General features: G+C 43.8%; 1 protein-coding gene across 1 annotated transcript in view; it reads left to right on the top strand.

The window, feature by feature from the left end:
* The window catches only part of adarb2 (adenosine deaminase RNA specific B2 (inactive)), a gene marked incomplete at both ends in the record, with an annotated part of 200,587 nt that overhangs the window by 141,334 nt on the left and 33,109 nt on the right, over positions 1–26,144 (top strand). Inside the window, one exon of the mRNA XM_080489089.1 lies at positions 22,945–23,059. Coding sequence (XP_080345215.1) covers positions 22,945–23,059 — 115 coding nt within the window. The remainder of the gene's footprint in view (positions 1–22,944; positions 23,060–26,144) is intronic.

Raw genomic sequence — 26,144 nt, 5'->3', positions numbered from 1 at the left:
CCCCTTCTCCATCTTCATGTATTTTTATGTTATCCCACTGGGCAATAAGAGGAAACACTGAGGTCATATATGTAAGGCATAATGTTTACACGATGGTTCCCCCTCCCCGCGCCGCGCCGCAGCTCCTCATACATATTTTGTGCTCCTGTTCTTCGCGGGAAAATAGAAATATTATTCCATATCCATATCGCAGAGTCCCCCCCCCCCTCCCTCCAAATTAGACAGGAAATAAACACATCTGAACTCTACACGAACTTCAGACATTCCCTTCATCTATCAGCTGATTTTCTTTGCTGATTCGGGTCACAGCCGTCACCTCTAAAATTGAGACGCTGCCTGTTAATGCCGTCTTCCGTCGTCATTGTCACAGAGGGATGTTTCGGGGGCGACCTTTTGATGGCTCCGCTTCCCCCTCCGACGCAGGAAGTGCTGAACTCTGCATACAGATGGCAGGCGGGGTTTTTTTTTTTTTTTTGCCTTGAGTCATAATATTTTCGCCCGGCGGCGTCTCCGCGCGAAGCAGATCAGACGGGAGTCGACGTGGAGGCTGGAGCAAAGCGTGCCCTCGCACTATTTGAACCAATCTTCGGCACCATCGCGAGGCGGATCGTACCTCCACCTTCTGCACATCTCGGCGGCGTGAACTTCGGAACAAAGTCTGCCGGATAAGATGTGCTGATTAGCCTTTTGGATTGGGGATAAAGCTTCTACAGATTGTATTATATAGGGAAAAAGAAGAAGAAGAAAAAAAACTCCTCGGCTCACAGCTCCAATCGTTATCGTACGGTTTAGTTTGAGGCTGAAAAAGGAAAAGTTTTCACTCACTTTGACTTTTGTAGAAAACTTAAACCAAACCCTAAAGAGCTGGAGATTGTCGTGCCTGTAGTTTCTCCTTGTAGCTTTCAGATAAATAAATTAAAAAATCTTTATTTTAATTTATTTACACACAAGGAGTCTTATTCCTAAAAACAAAAAAGGCTTAAAAATGCCAAAACTGCTCAATAGCTAATATAATTGCCTAATATGTCAAAACACAGATAACAATCAAGAGCGCTAGAATGGGGGGAAGAAAAAGCTAAACTACACAGACTAAAGAAGTGAAAAGGTAAAACAAGCAAACAAAAGCAAACGATCAAAATCGACAAATAAGCTAAAAGAACTGCTGACCAATGTAATAAAATATCTACCTGAATGGTAGATGGTTATGAAATGTCTTAAAGGTGATGCAATATACAGTTTTAGTATGTCGTGTGACATTTTGGGGTAAAAAGTGGCAAAAAAAAATGGAAATGTGACGTCGATCCTGAACGTATCCTGAAGCATGATGTGAAAACGGAGTCCAACCTGAGAGGCCAATCCGACGATTTAAAAGAGAAGTAACTGCTGTTACTGGTTTATTTACTGGGATTGGTTTCAACTCAAGAAAACTCCTGCTGCCTGTATAATAGCGTCTTCTTATGTCCTGAGACGTCTCGGGCTTTCGTCTGACTTTTGCAGAAACGATTTCTGATGATTTTGCAGATTTGGAGCCCAAAAAAAAAAGACATATTAATTGAAAATTCGGGATATTTCATTGTATTTTGCACCATTAAAAAAAAAAAAAAACATTACCTGAAAGCGAAGCCGGTTGTGTGCGAGCTGATGTAACATCTTTGTTGGTGAGAATGTTTTCCAGTGTTGGTTTATTGGCCGTGGAGAGTTTCGCAACCGTCACTGGACTGACAAATGAAGCTGTAACTTCATCCGAATATGAGGGAGGGGACATAAATAGAACAAAAATACAAAAGAGACACAACTTTTAATCCCGTTTTAGCAATGCTGGTCATACGCTGTTCTTGTTTTGTTTTTTTGTTTTTTTTATAATTTAAGTAGAAGTTACATTTCAATCGAAGGATGTACAATAATACTACTATTTCCATCAATTAAAGTTGAATGATTTGCATGAGAGAAGATGTTCCCTTTCAGATTGAAAACTCTAATTCTAAATAGTTTTGACATCACAGAATGAGAAAGCAATAAAAACTTAAATCTAAATTCTATTAATGCTTTTGATTACAATGCCTGTCTTTCTCAATTATAAGTTTATATCAGTTTTGCCAAACACGTTTCAGTTCAGGGGCCACATACAGCCCATTTTCATCTTAAAACACTGACATAGTACCCTTCAAATTTAAACTTTAAAGTTTTTTCTTTGTTGTAGTGCAGGGTATACGTAATGAGAATGTCTATATTTTTTGCAAAATAAAGAAATGACTACTGAAAATGACTACAATCTCGCCAGAAACCCAATTTTGGTGACGCAAAATACAGTGAAATGTCCCCCCCAAAAAAACTTCTCCTATAGCTGTTGCATTATGAATGTTTTTACAAACCTTGACAACCCGGATATATCAGCTCCGTGTGGCGTTGTGTCTGCTACTCTTAAGAAATTTGTTAAAAAAAAACCCCCAAAAAATCAATGTTTTCATTCATTTCAGTTCAAGTCTTACAATTTGCTTGACGGTCTGGCCGGATTAGAGCCTCTTGCGAGCTGCTTTTGGCCCACGGGCTTTATTTTTGATCACTTATTCCTTAACATTTAAAGGAAATTCCTTGTTAAAGCTTTACACTCTAAAAACTGAATGGCATGACGATTTTGTTCATTCTTAAATGTCCAAAGTTTTAAGAATATATTAAATACTGTGGCTTATTCCACATTATTATATAATAACTGGCAGCGAGGTGAGCGCACAAAGCTCAGGGTAGCATCAAGAGAATCCGATACCTCAGCCAAATCGAAGGCTGCAGCCGTCACGAAAGGAAGTAGCTGATGGATGATTATCACTTTCAAACAGACAGTATAACATAAAAAAACAAACTACTAACTGTATAATGACAAGTTCAGGGTAAATTATTTATAAGCACTCGGTTTTCCTCATGTTCCTTCTCCTTCTTCCTTCTTCACAACAGCTTCCATGTCCAGCATGTCCTCCTCTGAAGCCCTTTAGGACAAACACATTTGGAGCTTTTGGCCGGTTTAGTTGTGGCAGCTTCTTCCCACAAACAGCCCGACTCCGTGGACAAACGGTGGAGGGACATTTGTTTCTTCTTCTCGCGCTCACGTTTCACCTTTTAGAAAGGCAGCTCGCGCAAAGTAGCGTCTTCCTCCCTCCTCTGCACGGCGTCCGTCAACAAGTGTGTGACGCATCAGAGCATCGCCGCGCGACTTCCCCTGTTCAAAGGAGCCACGGACTTAAAAGTGAAACCTTCTCAATAGGTTTAGACCTTCAGCATTCTCTGCCTTTTTTTCCCCTCCTCACTTCGATATTGACTCTCCTTTCAGTCTATTGTCATGCGCCTCCTGCTCTCTCTGCTGGCCTGCTGCAGGAGCGTATGAAGTGTGTGTGTGTGTGTGTGTGTGTGTGTGTGTGTGTGTGTGTGTGTGTGTGTGTGTGTGTGTGTGTGTGTGTGTGTGTGTGTGTGTGTGTGTGTGTGTGTGTGTGTGTGTGTGTAGATGTGTGTGCGCCCGCGGGTGTGCGTGGAAAAGGTTTGGTGGAAAGGAAAGAAAAAAGGTGACAAAAGAGAGCATGTGCATTTGTTACAGTCTATCTGGCGTTCTGCTTACTCTGCAAACGCCACCTGATGGATTTTTAGTAAATGTTAAAAGAGCAGAGGCCACAGACTGATTTCTGCGGCGCGCTCTGAAGGCTTTCTCACCGCGGTTATTTGCATTCATTTCATCCGCAGGCTGTGAAGTGCACATTGTATTGTGTGGCGTAAGCTCTGTGTGTGTGTGTGTGTGTGTGTGTGTGTGTGTGTGTGTGTGTGTGTGTGTGTGTGTGTGTGTGTGTGTGTGTGTGTGTGTGTGTGTGTGTGTGTGTGTGTGTGTGTGTGTGTGTGTGTGTGTGTAGAGGGATCATGCACTGTTTAAGCCTCCCCTGTCAGGGGATGTTTGTTAGGAGCCACATTCATCAGTGCAGAAAAGAGCAGCGCTGTTTTCTCCAAAGGCCAGGTGTAAACATATAGCCGCCATCCGCACCATGAACACGCTGCATCATTGTTGCCGGGTGAAAACCTCAGATGTCCAAAATGCCAGCTGAACAGAGCTGTTTGACAGCCGAGCGTTCAGTCTGTCCGCGGATTGATCAGGCGACTGAACTACCAGCCAGTGCTCGACCGTCAGATTTCACTGTAAGCCTTCCTGCGCGCACGATCCCACCTAAACCAACTGGATGTGTTGTTTTTTTACCCTAATTCTACTGACACGACCGTTTTTGCCATGAACATCGTGTCTGACTCACCTGGTGTGGTGGTTACAAGAAGCCCACAGTTCGAGATTTGATTTTTTTGCAGTGTGCCGTTTGCATGTTCTCTATGTGCATGCACAGGTTTTCCCCAGGGACTTCCATCTAAAGAACTCTCATCAGCGTAGAGAATAACGGAGTCCAGGAAGTGAAGGCTGGCCCTCCATAGTCAAAAATCTGGCCAAGATTTTGACCCCGTTTAACACAATGTTTTCATGTTTAAACGGAAAACTGGGCGCCTGTTTGCATGATAACAATACTCAGAGCCACCGATGGCAATTCATCTACATCATCTGTCCGTACAAATGTCCGTGTTCTCCCGTTGTTAACGTTTATAGCGTATTGTTCTCTAAGTGCATGTGTGTGTGTGGTTGCATTACAAAAACAAACAACAGCCCCCACTAGTGGCCCAACATGAAAACTACATTGTTTTCAGCATTTCTGTCTTTTTCTTATACACGGACATTGTTTTCAAAACATTGACGCGTACACGTGAAAGTTTTTCTGAAACAAAACTTGAGAAAAAATAACGATGAGTTTTGACTCGAATGTTGTATAAATATCAAATTACTTTATTTTCCAGTGTGTTGAATGTGTCGTGTTCCTGACGTCTACTTCCAGTTGACTTTTCAGTTTGTAAAAAAATAGACAAACTAATATCACATTCATTTTTTGAGCATTACTGCAGTCGTTTTCCTAATATATACACATTACTGTATATACTGTACATCCCAAAACACAGCCCTGATATCTGTTAGGAGATTGTAAAACAATGAAAGACAGTAACGTCCCAAATGAGAAGTGAAATCATGGAGAAACTCAATTTGCAGCAAGGTCATAAAAGTAGGTCTTGAGCTGCTTGTTAATTCTGCCAAATGAGGTTTGGCTGTCTACGAGGAAACCAGTGCGGGGGAAGAATGATTTGACCTCTCGGACTGATTTTTCTGCAGAGTTCTGTATGGGTAGCGGTAGATCACTGTATTATTATTTTTTTTTATCATTATTTTTGTCCAACATAGCATTCAAATAGTCTAGCCGAGCCCTTCAGCTCTAAACAAAGTTACAGTGTCTACTCGTTTTAAGAATCCGCATCATGTCGTCGAGGCGCCCGCAACCAGCACAACACTGACATTTCCCCGCGATCCCTCGTTGACTGTTAGGAATTTTTTATTTTTTTTCAAAAGCGCACCCAGAGCCATGAATCAAATGTCAGCGGTGGCGCTGCGGTGGAAGTGTATCAATATCTGATGATGTACGGCTGGCCGGAGGGCCCGGCAGCACCCACGGACATGACACGGAGTGCTGCTCCACACTTAGTCACCATCAGAGGGGGAAGCCTCCAGAGAAATGACTCCTTCACAAGCAAATGGTCTCGCCACCGCACTGCCAAGGAAAACACTGCTCAGCCAGTGATGCCGTCCTGGAGTCCGCCATGAAACTTAGATTTGCTTCAAACCGAAACGAAACCAGAGAATTAGAGATGAAGTTCTCGTCTTTGAGCTGTGAATTTTATCCTGTGCGGCGTGTTGTCGTCGCGTTTGTATGAATCAGTGAGTCTGTTGTTTTCTGCCGTGGTATTAGCAGCACATTGTACCCTTGACAGAACAGGCAGTCAGGAGCGGAGGAGGAGGGGAGGAGGAGGAGGAGGAGGAGGGGAGGGAGGGAGGCAGGGAAGCATCTGAAAGCAGCAGTCGTTTCCCTCGTCTGCGTCTCTAATCTGAAAAAGCTGCGCTTGGCAACGGGCGCTCACGGCCGCCGTTCAAAGGGTGGCGCCGGAGTTTTGAAGTCTCGCTGATCGCCGGGGTCGAACCGGCCAAACGAGCCACGGCGGTATCTTCAAGAGCAACAGAGATGGAGGTGCGGCCGCCGCGTCTGGGCGGAGGCCGACTCGGTCGCCCAGCCTTTGGAGGGAGCCATCCCGGCGCTTCACAGGAGCCATTTGGACGGTTCGGCTCTTTCAAGACATGAAAGCCGACGCCGGATTCTCCCCTCCCCTTAAATGTTTTAGGGCTGCAGCAGCCTCTCCACCTGTCGAAACAGCAAACACACTTTTGTTGGTGTTGTTATTTCGGTGTCTGGAATGAAATATTAGGGATTCCAGACAGAAGGTCTCTGCTGGGAGACGGAGAATGAAGTTAGACTGATAAATCTGTGAGCAGACGTTTCACGATTATATATGACTGTTATTAAAAACTCAGCGTCCCAAACCTCTCCTACCGTAGAGTCCTTCTCTGACCACAGCCGGCGGACTTATGAAATCAGGATTATTATTTTGTGTCACACTCGGGGAGCATCCTTATGTAACGTCTTCACACGAATTGTTTGAATTGACAATTTAGTTTTTGGTACTTTTCAAACTGCTGATTCAGAAGCAGGGACAGTCGATCCTCATGAATCTTTCTGAAATTCATTTTCGAGGTGGTGCGAAAGAAAGATGGACTTTCATCCAGGGGATATTAGTCCATTTCAACCCTGCCTCGAGTCACCTGGCATAGCAATCTGTTTACAGCCATTAGGCTAGCTCTTAGGCTCGCTTTGAAAAGCTCTCCACTCAGTCCAAGCTTCTGGGTCCTCCCAAACTCATCACTCCGACTAACCTAGAGCTATAGTCCTTCCAGAGGGTCTTTATCCCAGTTGGAGGGACTTAGTTCATCATAATCACATGCTCAGATCACCACATCACGGACCAATAGCATCTCTTCATTTACTTCCCCACATTTTGTCTGATAAGATCCGCCAACCTGAGAAGAAATTCAATTTTAGATGTTTGCATTGAAGACAGCGTTCCTTTTGAGCCATCAAAAACTAGAACTACACTCGGTAGAGCGTCAACCTTCATCAACACCATATTTGTTTGCAGAACCGAGATAGTATCGCCAGCATGATAGCCGTTAGCTCATATCGATGCCAACTAGGTAAGTCAGGTGACTACATCACTGTGTGAAACACTGAGCAGGGAGCGTCTCCATGGCGACAGACGCTGCTCTCCTTTGAGCTCTTCCATTTGGTGTCGCTCTCATCCGCTTTGTATGGGAAAAACTTTTTGCAGTTTTTGGGGATTTATTCAGAAAACGATTAGCCGCTAACGTTCCAAAATCTAATCGATTGGTCCTTGGATGATGACAAATCATCTCTGACTTTACATAAACACAGCAGAAACACTTGACGTAGTTGTAGTTAGCATGTTGGGCCACTGATGGGCGCTGTTGTTTGTTTCTGTGTTGAAAACCGCAATACATTACAAGCAATAACAATGTCTCGTACACGGACATTCGCACGGAAGAACTATTCTCTCTGTTCACATGCGCAGTAGCAGCATTTCCATGGAGACAGAACTGATTTCTCGAAAAGTTGCATTTTCACTTGTTTTCAATGTTTTCGTGTAGACGATATCCAGATCGTTCTCTGCCCTCTTTGTTCAAAACAAACTCCTTTGTCTGCGTTTGGTTTTGTCGCCCGAGTTAAAGAAAAGATGGCTAAATCAACTTTTTTTATTGGTTTTGTTTGGTCTGCTGATAAAGTAGAAATGGGGGTATGTATTATCCTTTATTCATGTAGTAACAGCTTTGACTGGCAAGAACGCCTTCCAAATCTCTCCAACACATGTCGACCTCATGATTCAAATTGACACTATAATGGCAAAAACACACTTTTGAAATAAAACCCTGTTCTAATTTAAGTTCAGCAAAACTAAAAATGAATGCAGGTAAGTAAAGAAGCTTGACTCCAATTAAAAACTGGATCGATTTAGCTTGTCATATGTCACATATCTACATGTTTCCACATCTACAGCCACACTGACCTCAGTTTATAACATGCTGTAACTTCTATAATATTTTTTTAATAATTTAAGTATAATATTAAACATCAGGGTCCTGCACGTGTTTTTCTTCCCTTTTTTTTTTTCTGCGAAAAGAAAGAAAATCCCTGAAAACACGCCGCCGTTGAGACCTTCATCCCCCCGCCAGTCAAATCTCAGCAAGGCACTTACATGTGAAATCCCTTCAGTATTCATAACTATCGATTTTTTTTTAAAGCAACAATTAGTTGCAGTTGGTAAGCGCTTACTGGAGTTTGTCACTTCAAAGTGGCTAATAAATCTCTGAGGCGATACACTGCTCACTGCCGCTCCGAGTCTTAAATTATTCCTCACTACATACATTTAAAAGTCCCTCCTGAATGATGCTGCTGAGAGGCTGATCTCTCTCCGTCTTTCTTTCTCTCTCTCTCTCTCTCTGCTGAATCATGGGCAAATTAATGGGAGTTGTGTGAACAGCCCTCGGGGGGCCTTTGGAGTGGCCTCCTCCTCCTCCTCCTCCTCCTCCTCCTCCTCCTCCACCCTCTTTTCGTCAACTATATACTGTAGACGATAGACTCTCGTTGAATCCTCACGGCTGACCCTCTCATTTCCTGCTCTGTCTCCATCCAGCCCTCTTTCTCCTCTCCGAGTGCCTGCCCGCCTCTCTTTTCCTCTCCGTTCTCTCCATCTCTCCCGGGGGGTGGGTCATGTTATCTTTTCGCAGGAGTCCCTCTGCTGGCCTTTGGTGCATAATGTATAAAGCCGGCGGTGTGTGTTTTACACTGCGCCTGACATTATGAAGTCGTTTCAGGCATATCGCTGCTTTTATCTCCACGGCGGAGGTTAATCAGAGGGGATTTATATGGAAACGACTTAGGCGCGCTCCAGCCGTCGTCACCCTGGATTCTTCCTCCTCCTCGTGCTCCCTGTCGTCTCCTCGGCACCCCCGGGCACACTTTTAAAGACACTTTCGGGAGGTCGATGTTAGTCTAGTCTGTGAACCGGCTCGTAAAACACAAGCGCTATTAAATGATAATTGAAATGAAATGTCAGAAACCTTCAAATGGGATTTACCGTACTGTGTGGCATTTAGACCTGAGGAGGAATATGCAGAATAATTCCACCTGTAATTTCTCCCTGATGGTTATTCAGTAATTACTCCTTAGTGGAGTTCAATTGAGACGAATCAGAGGTAATAAATGTGATGTAAACTATCAAATATAGACATAAAATAGAACTTTCTGTGTTTTTACAAAGACCTTTATGGTTGTTTTTTCAGGTGTGCCGTGATTTAAGGCATTATCAAATAGCTTTGTGAGGTTTTAGTTGCAGTGTTGAACCAGCCATAACATTATGATTCCTGACAGGTGAAGTGATTATTACTTTATTAAGGCACTAAAAAGTTAGTATGATCGGGCCGGAGGTGGTACTTGGTGGTAAAAGAACCATGCTGTCAAACATATGTGTCGTGGGCCAAACCTGGACCGCTGGAGGGTTCGATTCGCCCAGTTTTTCATCGAAAGCCTTTAGTGTTTTTGAATTATTGGGATGACCCTGTTAAAAGTAAAAGCAGGGTAACACAGTATTGAGCTGATTGAAAATAGCCTTTTGTTTTAGCCTATTAAGTTTTAGATTTTTCCAAAGTTTTCGATTTTTTTGAACAGGAACAATTTAAAATCATCCAAAGTGCATCTAAAAAGTGGTAAAATTTTACTAGTCTGGCCCACTCAAGGTCATATTTGACTTTCGGTAACCCCGGATGACTTTGGCACCCCAAAGTAAATCATTTTAATAAATCTGGAGCCAGATACTGATAACTGCACCAATGAATGAGAGCATCTTCAACACTGCAGCTCCTGTCGGTGTGCATCCAGCTCTACAGTGGTCTTCATGTATAAGAAGTAGTTCCAGGAAGGAAAAGCGAAGAACTGATGGCAGAGTCATGAGAAGAAGAACATTTATTTATATTTTCACAGAGAAATGTCACAAAACAATGTGAAAAATAAGGCAGAAAAAAATTGAATGCTGCAACATTGTGGATACAGGTCACCTGTAACAACAGGTGAGTCTTCAGCTGACGTGTTTTTGATTCCTCATCATATAATTGTAGAGAATTGAGGTTTGAGGGTGATTACAGGAACAAGCAAAAAGACGTTTAAGCAAAATATCAACAGGTGCTTAGCTGTGTGATGCTCTTTTGGTAAACGCAACAGCTTCACACTGTCTTGTAAATGCAGCAGGAAAACGTTGAACTGAGCATGGAGGTGATATACTGTAAGACCTGGTTAGTAATCTTTTGGGAGCCTCTTGGATTGTCTGCAGGCAGTCGGGTCCCGACACACTGAGTGAGGAGACTTAAAGTATCCGCTGCTAACAGCTGGATGTGATATCACAGCACACCTTCAGAGGTCGAATGGAGTTCATGCCTCAGAGTATCAGGGCTGCTTTGGCTGCAAAGGGGGAATCTTCATAATGTTAGTCAGACTATAATAATGTTATTTTCACTTTCTGGAGCTGCGTCTCGTGACCGTACCCAATTGTGTCAACACCTTTTATGAAAGAGACCATCAGATGTAAATATTTCTTCCCGCTTGTGATGCAAAGGGTGAAATTGAACTGCTAGCACCTCAACAACATACAGTATATATGAACCTTTATGGCGAAACTTCAAATTGTTGGTGTTTAACCTCATGATGATGCAAAGTTAAATGGCGAAAGAAATCAGATTGACTTGTTGTACAGGAACCATTGACTCACATCTGAGGATACATACCGTACTTAGAGCGATGAATATTTTGACCTAGTGCAGCTTGTGGAGAAGTTTTGCATATCGTGAGTCTTTACAATTCATCATCTTGGGACCACACATATCATAACAAACCAACCAATAGCAATTTTAATCTTTCATTAAGGAACAAATGGACAGTTCAGATTCAATGATGTATGAAACCTACCAAGCTGATGAAATATGAAATCTAGTTGGGTCACTGCTCTTGGGACTAGTTTCCTTAGTTCTTATTGGGAACATTATGATACTCTAAAGATACTTGTTCATGTAGTTTCCTGCTTTTGGCCGATGTTAGCCGGTATTGGTCCCTGTGATCCCTGTCCAGATACTAAAGAGGGCAAAGAAGATGAATGGATGTCTGATATGTAGATCAGTCATTTGTATTTTGAACATGGTGAAGTAGAAACATATGAGAAAGTATTTGTAGCCTTCAGTCAGATGCTCCCAAACTGTCAAATAGCGACATCTAACTTGTATTTTCAGATTCCACTGTATATGTGAGATTTGACTCGTTGCCCCGCGTTCCTGTAGCTGTGAGTTCAATTTAACCAGAAGTTATTTCCTTCCTGGTTTTACCTGTGAATGTGTCTCATATCTGACAGCCTGGATTAACACCGGCTCCGCTGGCTAAAGTCTGCTTTTAAAACCTGCAGCCAATTCAGAGCTGGCTCGGTGGAATAAACACTAAGACGCTGTTGTCGCTGGTAGGCAGAGGGCTCTTATGAATCGCACAGGAAACCACAGAGCGGCTGAAGGTTATTCGGGGACCTGGCAAACGTTGTTTCCAGATTACAACAACACCAAACATGGCGCCACAGATGGGCCGGGCCCCGATAGCGTCGATGTTGTTGAAACTGTCTGAGCCTGTTTGATCAGATGAAGAGAATTTAGATTGATAATGAGTTTGGGAGTCGGTCGTGCTTAACATCTGCGGTCGGTGGTTATGAATCAGTAGCTTCGGTTCGTTTTGGCTCAAATGTTGCGGTTGAATTTCCCAAATTAATGTTTGGATTTAGGCTTAAGAGCATTAGTGGCTTTGAGCAGATGTAACCAATCAGGATGCATTTCAAGTTAACTGTGACCAAAGTTTAAGTTGCACGGTTAATACAATTCTATTTCAGTTTGATGTTATCTACTAGTTACCAGTCCTCATTCTCTGGACAGATAAAACATCTGACATAGTCGTTTTTATGGTATAGTGGCCGCCTCTTTTTTTTTTTTTTTTTTTTTCCCCTCCTAAATGTCTGATTCTTGTATGAGATAGTCCAGAAGTGACTGACAATGCTGGCAAAAACGATTGGAGCACCGTCTACGATAAGATCTCTGACTGCTCCCATTGTGTTTTAGCACAGTGGCACATCTGTAGACCCCATAATTGTACTTCCTGTTTATTACTCTTTAGGCTTGTGTATTTGTGTGTAAATTAGCCAACATGCTCCCAATGATGGTACTAAGAGGCTGATGTGTAGCTGGCGTAAAAGTTTACCTCGCTCACTTCGACGAGCACTAAACCTAAATGTAGCACAGGCTGATGGGAGCGTAATTAGCTTTGTAGATAAAAACAAAGGACTGTGTGAGACTGACGATTCCCCACACAGAGTACAAAATAGGACGGTGTTTTTCTGGTGCTGTCGGAGCATAAACACTCACAGTGTATCCCACAATGCATCATGACGAGTGGAGTCCAACCAATGACCATGAATCCAAGCACCGCAATTATAGACGACACAGAGAGGAAAACAAGGAAGAGCACTCGTAAAGTGACTGTTTATATTTCAGCGATGAACTGACCAACCAGCTATATAGAAGTCAATATATAGGAAGTAAGTGATTTTTGGATAAAACCAAAAAGATTATGGTAAAAAAGGAAGTGTGGAAATCGTCCGAGCTTTCGAAAAGATCAACCCTAAATCAAATTTAGTAAGATTCATGCTCAGGGAACCAATAATGTCTTTTTAGAGTCTAGGTTGGATACTTGAACATTTTCAACAACAAAAAAAGACAATAATTAAAGAAGTCATCAAGGTTGATCTTTTTTGGGACATTGACTGTGGCCACTCTATTCATCGCCTCATAAAATATTGAGACTCATGAGTAAAAATGTAAGATTGATGTAGTATAATCGTGAACGTCTTCATTTTAATCCATCAAATTCATGGCGGGATGCTTTGCTGGAGTCAACGTTTACGCGTGTAAAAGGAAACACTTTGTTGTGTTTTCGGGGTCCCTTGACACCACAACGGTGCTCGGAGTCACCGATAACACAACTTTCTGACTCCGTCTCCATGGAAACGGGAGAAAAGCAACTTTTCCATACCGCCCCAAATCCGTCTCCATGGAAACGGAGGAAACCATGTCAGCAATTTTATTTTCTACTGCCAAAAGTATAGAAATTAAAAGGCTATTCACAAACACCCGTCACCCGTTGGATGGACCTTTGGCTTCGTCTTTCATTGAAATAGCTCGACTGGATCAAACGGATGACGTGTCCATCATGATATTCTCCTAGTCATGCAGTCTACGTTGCTAAAATTTCCACCGTATATTCCATATATGTAGATTGTCTCATCTTCCTGGTGTTGACTGAGTAGCTGGGATGGATCCTCACTCGAGCACTCATACAAATAGAGCGGTCGTAAGTGGGGACCATCCCTGAAGTAATGAACCACTTGTACTTTGAGCGCCGTCGCTCAGAGGCGGCGTCCTTCGGTCCACCTCGACTCAGATCCCCGCCGCATGTACCACGCTTATCATCTTGGTTCCCACCTTTTGCAGGCCTAATGAGGAACCCCCGCCCGCTTGAGCGTTGCCTTGCTGCCGGACACCTGTGGCGCGGTGTCACATCCCACCCCTTCCTCCAAAGACAGATCAATTGCACAATCGCTGTCACTCTGTCTCTCTCCGGCACGCCTTCATCTGCCTTTGTTCTCACTCCCTTACATCAAGCCCGCGGTTTGAAGCGAGAGGGTAAAGGAAAAGCCTGTTCTTGTGATGACGACGGCCGCATGGCGCGGCCCGATCTGACTGACAGGACCCCGCTGCTCCGGCAAAAAAAGTTTTGACACGCAAACACAGGCGAAATCTGTTCCACAGGCTGCGGGGCCATCTGGCCTCAGCCGAGGAAGAAAAGGTTGGAAGTGGTTGGAGGCGAAGTGCAGGAGCGTTTCGCTGCGCTCGACAAATCTGTACAAGTTCTCTCGGTGGTTTGTTGTCGCACGACTCAAAGGCGTCGTTTACCATCAAGAAAAGGAGCGACAGGAGAACGAGTGCTGAAAGGACAAAGCCGAGCTCCGACACATCACTTTTAGGTTGTTTTTTTTGTTTTTTTCTCTCTCTTCTCTTATGATACTGATCTGGAGGACGGTGTGAGAAAGAGCAAAAGATTGAGGAGTGAGAGAGATGCTCTGTGTCATACGGAGAACAAACAAGAGGGAAATCTGTCTCGCCGTGAGGAGTCTGGCTTTTTGAGAATCTTAAAAGCCCCCAGAGGCAGCGTTTCCGCTAAATGAATAGATATCCATTTTCAAAAGCCTCGTGCTCGGCGGCGGGCGGGAGACGGGAAGGACGATGATGGGGGGGGGGGGGGGGGGGGGTGGAGGCAGGACGGGAGCGGATATCTAGGCAGAGGGCAGACACTATTAAAACTCGGGAGAATGAATTGTTAAATACCTCAATAAAGAAATATAAGACATGGCACCTTTTTTATGCGGCTCAGGCTGCTCTGCAGGCAGGTGATAAGGTGTTGAGGGTGATGGCTGGGAGAGTGTGTGTGGGTGTGTGTTTTTCACCGCGGGTGGGGGTGAAATCAAGCGGTGATATTCATGGAGGGGTGACACACGTGGACACACACTCACACACGCACACACACACACACACACACACGTCCGCCTCCATTTTCACACGACCGATCCACCGTGTCAGAGCACATGGAGAATGGGCCTTAACGCGCAATCACTGGTGAATCGGGAGCCTTGTGTCATTATTTCACGGCCACAACACTTAAACAATAAATGATACGGTGTTGTCTTTTTATTTTCCCCTTTCTGCCTCGCAACACACAGACACGCACGCACGCCATCGCCCCCTGCCAGCGAGCGCAGACTTCTAGGTCAAGCAGCAGCGGAGAAAATTTCCCTGTTGACATTTTGTGTTTCTGGCACAATATTGACTTCAGAGGGAAGGCAGCAGGAGGATTGCTGGTGACATTCCACATTACCTTGGAGAAGGACGGCAAACTGTTTACGTGCACAAACATTCGGGGAGGGAGCAGAGGAAAGGAAGCAGGGAAGGGCAAATGAACGGATGAAAAAAATGTGCCGGCAAATCGATGAAGGTTCTTACCATTACTTTATCTTCTTATTTTACATTCATTTTATTTATCGTGAGGTTGCATGAGGGGGCAATAGAGCGCCGGTGCATACACTCGCACATACAGCCACTTTAAAAACATAATTAACCACACTTTCATATTTTGGAACTGTGTGTAAAAACCAATGCGAAAAGGTAGAATATGCAAACTGCATGAGCCTGATCTACCAAAGGTCTGCTCACATAGAATGTGTGCAAAAATGAGATATTGTGCGCAGAGAACACATCCATGAACTGAGCCACGACATCAGGCATGTGCACCAGATCATGCAAAATACTGGGAGGAGATGATGCTAATAGATTATGATACGTAATGTGATTTATAATGCAGAAAGCATTTGTGTGGTTTGTGATTGTGTCTGTTTTAACGCTAAAATGCAGCGATGCTGCTGTTATTGTACACAGAGGCATTATACCAGCTGGCTACCCTCGACTTTTCTCTGCAGACTTTAATATAAGGCATCTTCCTATTAATCTATTTGTAACCATTAGTAATCTGTTATGAGGATTAACCCTAAGAGATTTTTCCAAACATTTTTGGATCGTTGTGATCTTTCTCCCAACTTCTAAATATCTTTATTTATTTATTCATTTTACAATCTAAATTCAATCACTCTATTCCTAACTCAAGCATTAATGCACACAAAACGAGCATATTTTTCACAAAACCAAACAAATACTACCAAAAATGACTACAATTTCAACAAAAAGCCACATTCAATGATGCAAAAAACTGTGAAATGTCCCAGAAACTTCGATAGCTGTTGCATTAGGTATGTTTTTATAAACTCACCCTGACACCATGGCGTAGAGGCTAATGCTTGTTCGTTATTTTTCGCGCCATCAACACCGATATCTCAACTCGGCATCAATGTTGTGTTGTGTCCATTTCTCTTAAGGAATTTGTTGAAAAATCTGTTTTCTCTGCAATATTTACCTAATCCCTTTAATATGATGGTAGACAGTCGATCCAGTTCAGAGGAGATAATATATGGCATCCTGACATGAAGGCAGTTAAACCTCTTGGTGAGAAGTGATCACTGTAGAGGACGATTTAGCTTCTGGGCAGCTTTCTGAAATAGACAGGCAATAATGTTGAATACCAATCAAATGAATGGATGAAGTCATAGATTAAAGGGCTGGTGTTGTTTTAACACGTGTAATTTGGAACTGATTAGGAGTCAAACTCAATGGAGCTAAAAGTGAGTTAAAAATCAAAAGATATGCCATCATCCCTCCAGTTCTGTATTTCCATAGTCACACACAGGAGGAGTGAATTTTATGCATGTGTCCTCTCATCTTTTCACCATCTGTCTAAAATATGTGTCAGATCAGAGATCGCCTCACCTCAGATCACCTCCGACATCATCTTAAGTGCTTGTTGTGTGAAATCAGCTGCCGTATTGGCTGGAGACCCGCCAGGTGATTAAGTGTAAATGAGATCAAACGTCAGAAGATCAGATTTAATGTTTCCTTCAGCGTCTCCTCCCGATCCGGGCCGATAATGTGATATTGCCGCAATAAATCTCGTCCACTGCAGCTGTAGCGGTTCCTGAATAACCGCGGCTGCTTGTTCCCTCCGCCCCGGGGACGCCGGCAGGAATTGCTAAGTAAATTGGTCAGAACTAATGCAGGAGAGACACCAGGTGGAGCGAGCCACACCAGCGCCACCGCAGCAGTTTCCTGGAGATGCATCCTGGGGTAGAGCCTCCGTCACTTACCTGAAATAGACTGAAAAAACACCCCGCCCCCCGCCCCAGTGTGGCCACTCTGGAGCGGAGCTAACCTTGATGCTCATCGGAGAGGAAGTCAGCCTGCCCCCTTCGCTCGCCGCGTGGCAGATCTGTCGGAGGAGCGAGATCCTTGGCCCCGTTTTTCTGCCACATTAGGCCCAAACTGAAGGTGGCGCGCAGCCTCCGCACCGAGGAAAGACGCTCCGCGTGTGTGTGTGTGTGTGTGTGTGTGTGTGTGTGTGTGTGTGTGTGTGTGTGTGTGTGTGTGTGTGTGTGTGTGTGTGTGTGTGTGTGTGTGTGTGTGTGTGTGTGTGTGTGTGTGTGTGTGTGTGTGTGTGTGTGTGTGTGTGTGTGTGTGTGTTAGGAAAATGAGAGCAGGTAGCGGCTACAGACAGATTTATGTGTTTCGATATTAGCCGTTATAAACAGAAAGAGACTGGAGGGAGCTGCAGCTGTAAATCACAGCCTGTTTGTTCTTTCTTTTTCTTTTTTTTTTTTTAAGTCAGGTAATGTAGATGATGTTGTTTCCTCACTCCGACTCTCGGGAGGAGAAAATTATAGGCTCTGACTCATTGTTGGCTTCTTGTTCCTGGCACATCACTGCCCTCTATCACAAGCTGCCACGAGAGACTGAGGGGAACCTGACAATGCAGGAGGAGGAGGAGGGAGGGAGGATGGTTAAAGGGAGCAGACAAGGAGTAGAAAAAACTGAGACGATGAGGTGAGAACAAGAGGAAGCATGAATTCAGGGAAGGAGACGGAGGCAGGCAGGGAGAGCTGGGCTGTTTGCCAGGGTCTATTCCACCTTTGCTCTCCGGGCCTTTCTGAGCTGCCACCTCCTCTCACCTCTGTAATGTCATCAATGAAAAGGCCTTTAGGAAGGATGGAGGACTTGACTCGGGGTTCAGACTGTGACCGACACCAGCTGACGCTGCCAAGCCAAGCAGGATCCTGTTCGAATTAATTGGATGTCACTTTCAGGTACAAGAAACAAGGCAGGTTTTTCTTCTTTTCTTTTTTTTTCCCCCCTCACTGCTGCTGCAGCGACTCAAACACTCAGCCTCAGTGGGGCTGCTGAAATGCACAGAATAACAAAACAAGGCTGGTTCTTTTGCACTACTGCTGGGATGATTCGAGTTTCAGACACAAAACTGAGTCTGTTTCTTTTTTTACATTAAAAAGAAATAATCACCTGTATTGAGGGACACCTTCAGGATTCTTTGGCCAATTTGCCAAAATGTGAAGTTTTTTTCAGGATAATTTGTCCTTTTCACAGATTAAGTAAAAAAAAAAAAAAAACTGGTAAAAGAAAACTGAACCACGTGTCGTCCAGCTTTAACACGCTACGCTATTCATCCCATTAGAGAAAAATCTTGCATCCATTAAATCAGTCCGAATCTTACATGAACATACAATTACAAAACGTGATAAGACTGGAACTAGTTGGATAAGCAGTACTGTTCCAGTTAACATTGAGAGGGCAGCACTAGGCCTCGTTTACAAATGTTTTCAAGTAAATAATGAAAACCTTTGTTGTGACTTTGTCTGTTTACATGACAATTGTGCTCCGAGTCGTTGAAAATGCAACCAAAAAAAAAAAAAAAACTGTTCCCAAGGTGTAACGTTTTGGAAAATACTCCATCTCCGTCTCCATGGGAACGGGGTGAAACTCAACTTTTCTGAAAGATCTGCTAATGCGCATGCGCCCCATGGCCGTAGTAAATAGTTGTTCTGCACATGCTCAATAGATGGACAATAAAACAAATGGCGGCCAGAGCGTCATGACTCCCAGTCGATATTCTCCTGGACTTGGTAGTTTTTAACATTGACAGTCACCGTTAAAACAATAAGCATTACAGTTTTACAAATAAGGCTATTTAATGCACCATAAACAGATCGACTCCTCTTGAACATGAAGTACTTTTAGCAGAAGACTAAATCTTCACTCTAAGTTTTTGTCACCATATTTTAATGTACGTATCAGTTTGTCAGTCCTGATAATAAACCAGCTCTAATAACTGAAAATTGATATGGCCTTTAATGAAATCGACACGCATCTGAAACCGCCGCATCGGGTTCTGAGTGGATCCTCTGGGCCAGATTTCCTTCATGACTTCATTAACTTGACTGTGTAATGAATTCCTCAGTCTGAGCTTCTCTCAAGAATCACGCTCCGGAGACTCATCAAGGTGTTTTTAACCAACGCTTACAGCTAATGGCACCTTAATCAGCCGGCTTACGCCAACAGATTAGGTCTGTAAATGGAAGTTTTCGTTTGAGCCGACGAAACGGGAGCTCGATTTTAGGCTACGGTTTTTTTGAAGAAAGAAAATAAAGAAAATCTGTGTTTCATAAGAAGGTTGCAGTTTACAAACAGTATGAAAATGACAACTGTCCCATTCACTATTTTTTCCACAAGCAAATTTCACAAAACATGCAAAAAATGATTTATATTTCCAAGTAATGCAACCCTATTTCTGTATTTCAGTTGGTTTTTTTTGTTTGTTTTTTTAAATCAATGTGGTATCATTGTCACTTAAAAGTTGCAATTATTTAAGTATTTTTAAATGTAGCTTATATGTGCTGAAGAATGATATGATTACGTTTCAAGTGGTGAAAGAGCATCGTTTCAGAAATGTTTTGCGATTATTACTCAGATTTACACAGAAATGGCAGAAACACTGAAAACGATGTAGTTAGCATGTTGGGCCACTAGTGGGTGCTGTTGTGTGTTTGACAATACGCTATAAACATTACAAAGGCAAAACGCCACAATAATACATTGATTGCAATTTTGGCAAACTGTTCTGATAATCTTATTAGACTATTGGCAGGTTATTCAGTAATTGAGCGTTATAACATTACTGGTTGCTGCTCGCCCACCATCTACCCACTGTGTTTTTTTCCGAGATTTTATGAGTGAAAACAGGCCTGTTTGTCGCCGTTTCCCGCTCGCTGTGTTGACTTGCCACTCTTTCCCGGGCGAAGCTTCGAGCTGACACCAGTACCGGCGCAGCAATATGTGCGTGTGCATACATACACACAGGCCCACGCACCACAAGCTGCGAGCACCTCCACCGCCAGCTCCCGACTGTGAGAGTATTTCACAGCCCTGACGAGGGCTATAATGTGCAATATGCTCACTAATTCGTTCGCCCTCCTCATCTTAATCTCTCTCCTCCTCCTCCCTCTCACTGCACGTCTGTCACTGTGGCATCTGTTGATGTCCTTTTAGCTACCGTGGCTTCAGTCTGTCCAGAAGGCCCGCTCCGTTGCCATCTCCCCGGCGATCCATTCAAGTTGCGGGCCGCTCAGAGACTAAACCCCTTAATTACCTCTCGAGTAAAGAGCATTAACGGTTTGAAGGGGTGCGAATGCGATGCACGCCGCTCGGATTTGGTGGATGTCGAGTAGCGTGTGCTGACTTAGCACTTCATCCGCCGGAGCATGTTTTGGGATGAGAGCTTGTTCTTTTGCGGCGCGGAGCTGCTCGGGGGTGGGGGGGAAACCGCGGCTTTGCTCGGGGCCTCCGAACGGCAGATGGCAGAGGAAATGAAAAGAGGGATGGAAAAAAAAAAAAAAAAAAAACGACGTCCAACATGTTCACCCACTTAAGCGAAGCCGCAGAGAAAGCGGAGCGATGGTATCGGGACGCGTGTCAACATCCTCTGATGAGCAAAGCCGCAAAGGAAGCTACTTTAAAGTTGCACTGCAGGTTTGGCTCCGGCTCCACTTGGCCGGATCACTTCAGCGGAGCTATTGGCAGCCCATGTTGGATTAACACCCCCCCCCCCCACAGTGTAATCTAGTTTTAATCATTGTAAGCATTGTTATTTCTGTCCAATCAGAACCTTAGCCCAGGATCGTTTCTCTGCTGTGATTCTGAGCTTCCCTTTGTCTCAGCTTCAGTTTTCAAAGTTAACAAGAAGCAGGGAAGCCTCTTTGATTGGCTCTTTCACCTCTGATCGCAGTCAGCCAAGGGTAAATAGCCGCCATATGTTTGGAGAGCGATTAATGATTCAATGCTAAAATGGTAGAAATTAACGAGAGCAGCCTGAGCCGGGGGATCGAGGAGAAGTGTGTTACGTGGGTTAAATCTTTGTAAAGAAGATGAAGACGCGTCTTAAAATTCTTTTAGAGTCTGTTTGCGGTAAACAAACAGCTCACACTCAGAAACAGTGTCCTTCAAACAAGATTTATGTAAGTTTCTGATGTCAAATATACATGTTAAACCCCAGCATAGTCTACATTTCTATGCAGAAAAATGTAGAGTAGCAGAGCAAGCAGACTGTTTTCTAACTGACCTTAACCTCCGCCCCCGAAAGTTATTCTTTTGAAAGTTATTCATTCTTTTTGTGCTCACTTCTTTTTAGTTGTCGGGTTTCCTGTCGGGTTTTTCTTTGGTTTGTACACTTTGTGGTATTTGACTCGGGCTTACCTCACCCTGCCCCCGGGTAAGAGATGGCCTAAGAATTGATCAGCACTTTAAGAAAATAGATACTTGGTTTCTGCATATAAATACACACCGTATTAGTTCTTTTGATGGGGTGTCAAACATAAATGAGGACAAATGAGTTCCAATAAGACAAAAACTGCAATGTTTCTATAACACACACACACACACACACACACACACACACACACACACACACACACACACACACACACACACACACACACACACACACACTGTGAGTTTGTGAATATATGCAAACTGAATGCTGCAGAAATTGACGCTCCTCCGGACCGACAGACACATGAGTCTGAAGAGAATTGCCGGGGCAATTAGATTGCTCTGTTACAGACCGCAATTATAGGTTTCTCTTAACAGCTTTTGTAAAAAAAAAAGTGCATTAAACTTCCGGGAATGCATTCATACTTCTTCGCACTAAAACTAAAGGAACCATTTGGATTTCTCTCTGTTTAAAGTTTATTTCTTTATCCTTTACTGGTCGAACACAATTGGGATCATTTGTACTGAACTAAAATGATATTGACACTATTTTCAATGTCTTCCTCTCTCATCCCCCATTAAATACATTTAGTACTCTGTATAGCTTTGCGTTATAGGTGAATTGTAATGCATTTTCCCTTACTGTATTTGTACTATATATGGACTGGTGCAGGCTTGTTTAGAAGGACAGTTTGTTGACAAAAGTGCACGGTGACGATATGCAGGACTTAAAGTAGTCGTGTGTGTGTGTGTGTGTGTGTGTGTGTGTTTATTTGTGTGTATGTACCGTATGTGGGTGCATGTACTGTACCTATCTGAGTGCTTGTATACAGTGCATGCATATACTGTATATATATATATATATTATTATTATATATATATTTTTTTTTTTAAACATACACAACACCACCAAATAGACTTTCAATACATAAAACAACAAAATGACTCACATTTGGAGCTCAAGATGAACATATTGTAAACTTTCAGTGTTTTAATGCTGTTTGTGTAAGCACATACTGAGGAACATTTCCCATGTTTTTGCTTAGTTTCTATGTTGGTTTTGCTTTTCAATGTAAATCTGCTCAATAAAAACTACAGAGCATCCTATATGTACAGAAGTAAGACAGGTATTTGGGTTTTTTTTCCCTCGCTGGTCGAATTAGGCCTTCATTTTATGACGAAATGAGCACAAACCTCAGTGTGTCTATTCTGTAAGCTCTCATGAGTGGGATGAATCCGTTTTCTCACCTGAAAAAGTAACTAAGTAGTCCTGTTATTAAGTTGGTACAATTATAATTATGTGTGGATTCAAAGATTTTAACAATTGTTACAAATTTCTGGCGTTTTCTTTGGTGGTTTTGTTTATTTTTAACAGGTAAGTTGACCTTCGGGTCGAATCTCCTCTGAATCGCCGGAACAAAATCCGACCGATTGAATATGACAAGGCGGACCGGGGCAGTGGAAGTGGGTCTCCGCAGATTGTGTGTGGTGGAAATTAAGGGAGCCGTTGTGTTTTTCAGGACTTTGCCGATTCAATATTCCACTTGGTGAGGGAGAAGTACCGGTCGCTGGTGGGCGGCTGCAGTCCTGCGCACGCCCGACACAAATCCCTGGCAGGCATCGTAATGACCCGAGGTATGGCAAATTTCATTGACTTTTATATATCACTTTGAATTATTGAAGTGGTGCAATATAGAGAGAGTGAGGGGGAGGGGGGGAGAAGAAAGGGATGGGGAAGGAAATGTAAGCTAAGAGAGGAATGATAAGGCGAGGCTGGGAGGAGAGAGAGAGAGTTTCCACTTCGTGCCGTACCTTGCGATCGTGCAGAGTATACCTTCCTGATGAATTATTGACTATTCAGAGTCTCTGAGGAGAATGAGACATGATGCCGGGTGTCACTCATCGCCACTGCTTGCTGGACCGGCGGTGCTCGGGCGGCTTTGACAGGAGTTCCTGGTGCCACAGTGGGAATCTTAACTAGATCTGCTTAATCTGACTGAGTGACACTGAGGAGGAGGAGGAGGAGGAGGAGGAGGAGGAGGAGGAAGAGGAGGAGGAAGTTAGACTCTCCTGTTTTTCTCTCTGCAGCATCACACGACCAGACCCATGACTGCACCTTTATCTTTGTCATCACTGACACACGCACACACTCTTACATCTTCTGTGTGTCTCGGAGCGTGATATCCTGCAGGTGTAAGACACTCGCCATCAAAACGGCCGATCGTAACCAAAACCAACCATTGTACTTGGTAGTTGCACTCCGGTTATTGGTTCAGGTTGTTCTCAGCGTCCAGCGTTTTCCAATAGTGTGACATGTAATTCAATGCCAGTGATGCCGGTAACGCGTTAATTAGTAACACGTTACTCTCATATGACGTTCCTGTTTCTAAACCAGTAATCAGATTAAAGTTACTTCTGCAAGTTACTGTTCGTTACTATTGTAGCGTCCAACAGGACGAGTTTTGTGTTTGTAAAGCCGCTTTATTATTAAACAGAACCGGGCCGCTCCTTCATTGTCCTCCAAACGGACACATGCAGTGCATGCAGTGTGTCTGCACGCTCACTTAACCCGCCCCCTGCTCCACTCTCAGCCAATCACAGACCAGCTCGCTCTAATGGCGCGTTCAGCTGACACAACAGAATAGGAACTAACAAACATCGTCACTAAACCATATCATTGCAACAAGAACACAACTGCAGAGAAGTTACACTGTTTTTGTAATGAGTTAAAAGATTTATTAGCAGGAAGTCCCGCCCCTTTTTTCAGAGTTTTTAGCAAAACCGGTTTCCTTTTTTATGCTGAGACGGTGGGGGGTGTTCTCGGCAGCTTCTGAAAGCAACTAAAAAGTTGCTTGTATTCTAACTTAGTTACTTTTTAAAACAAGTAATCAGACTAACTAGCAATCAGTAATCTGATTATGTCTTCAAGGTAACTTTGGCAACACTGTTCAATGCATATCTTCCTCTTCTAGTTTCTTTGAAAACTTTGCACAGAATTACAAACTCAAAGGATCTATGTTCTGTTTGAAACTTGAGGTTATGTTTCACTCCGTTCAGTAACAGGTGAAGACGGGCAGGTACATTTTTACAGTTGCGACAATCTAATCTGATGAGGTCTGGGAAGAGAGGAAAAGTTCTGGAGTTTTGCTGTTCTCGGCGGATCTCGGATTTTAGCTTGTCCAGGTCGTCTCCACCAAAACTCTTTGTATCATGGGTGAAATGTCCACACTGGAGACGAGCCTGCTCAGCAAGGAGAACATGGACTGGGAGTTACAAGCTTGCCTCTCTAACTTCAAATTCCTCAGTAACGAATAGGAAAAAACAACGCTCACATTTGACCGTGTGTATTAGTCGCCGAGAAACTGTACGTAAATTGAAAAGTCAAAGTCTAAGATAAAAATAAATAAAAAATGAAACATTTAGAAGCAGAAGACCTGACATTTACTCTTTGTGGGATTTTCAAATATGACTGACCACAGGTACACACACACACACACAAACAGGGAGGAGTTATCTCGCGGTGGGGCTGCAGGCGGTGGGGTGGTGGTGGTGGTGGTGGTGGCGGTGATAGTGGTGGCAGTGGTGGTGGCAGGGGGGCGTCAGCGAGGAGGGATCGGTATCTGCTCTGTCTTTGGAGTGCTGCAGCTCATCAGTTCAGACTTCAGTGAGACGGGCGCTCATCCTGACCTAATCCAATCCCCCCTCCTCGCCGCCGCCTCCCAGTAATTGCTTCTGTTTGTTTATTAATAGCACGCCTTATCTTCAAAGATCCAGACGCGGGGCTGCCGAGTATTTACAGCAGAGTGGCGGCGGTGTGTCGCCGCGGCGGCCGCCGTTTGTGCCGTCAGACACCAAACTTGACAGGAACACTAGGGTGTCCTGTTCTGCAGCCTCCTCCTCCTCCTCCTCCTCCTCCTCCTCCTCCTCCTCCTCCTCCTCCTCCTCTTCTCTGTCCCACACGTTTGCTTGGGGAATATAAATCGGGGGGTTCGTCTTTGAACCTGAGACGGGCCCAAAACCTCCCCGCCAAGTCGCCGCCGGAGTCCCGCCGAGACGTTTGAGTCCCGACCTGAGCCAGATTAGCCTCGGATGGCGAGGAAGTCGACCGCACACGTCATCAAATAGTGTGGAAAATCTCATTTGAATCGACGCGAGATAACAGCGCTCAGATGTGCCCACAGACATGAAAACACACCAAGGCGTCTTTTTATTTATTTTTTTTTTTTCGCACTTTCTTTCTTCTTTTAAATTTGTTTGTTGGGATTGAGGGGAGCTAATCTGAGCCTGAGCGACGAGAGCCTCCGAGTGGGAGGAATACCGCAGGGACTCAGATGGGAGGGAAAAAAAAAAAGGGGGGGGGGGGGGTGTTTGAAACAAGTTGATCACAAATGACAGTTAAGCTATGGTTTTTAACTCCGCGGATCCATTTTCAAACGGGGATTTCTCCACGCTCTTTATCTGCTTTTCCGGCTGTCGCAGATTTTAGCGTTTCAATAATCATATCCGGCAACAAAACAGCTTGTAAGCAGCAAGGAAAGAAAAAAAAAGAAGAAGTAGCAGAGATGTGTTTACAGCCCAGAGAGAGATTTGAGAGCTTCAGCAGCATTTCACAAAGCCACCCTTATATGTTCAGAGCAGTTGGTGCTAAAGCTAATAAAGATTCAACAGGGTGGTTTCTCCACTCCTGCCAACTTGTGTGTGTGTTTTTTTTTTTTTTTCT

This window comes from Lipophrys pholis, assembly GCF_963383615.2.
Source record: "Lipophrys pholis genome assembly, chromosome: 20".
Classification (NCBI taxonomy): domain Eukaryota; kingdom Metazoa; phylum Chordata; class Actinopteri; order Blenniiformes; family Blenniidae; genus Lipophrys; species Lipophrys pholis.
The sequence above is the reverse complement of the archived record's forward strand: the minus strand, read 5'-3'. Positions and strand labels throughout refer to the sequence as shown.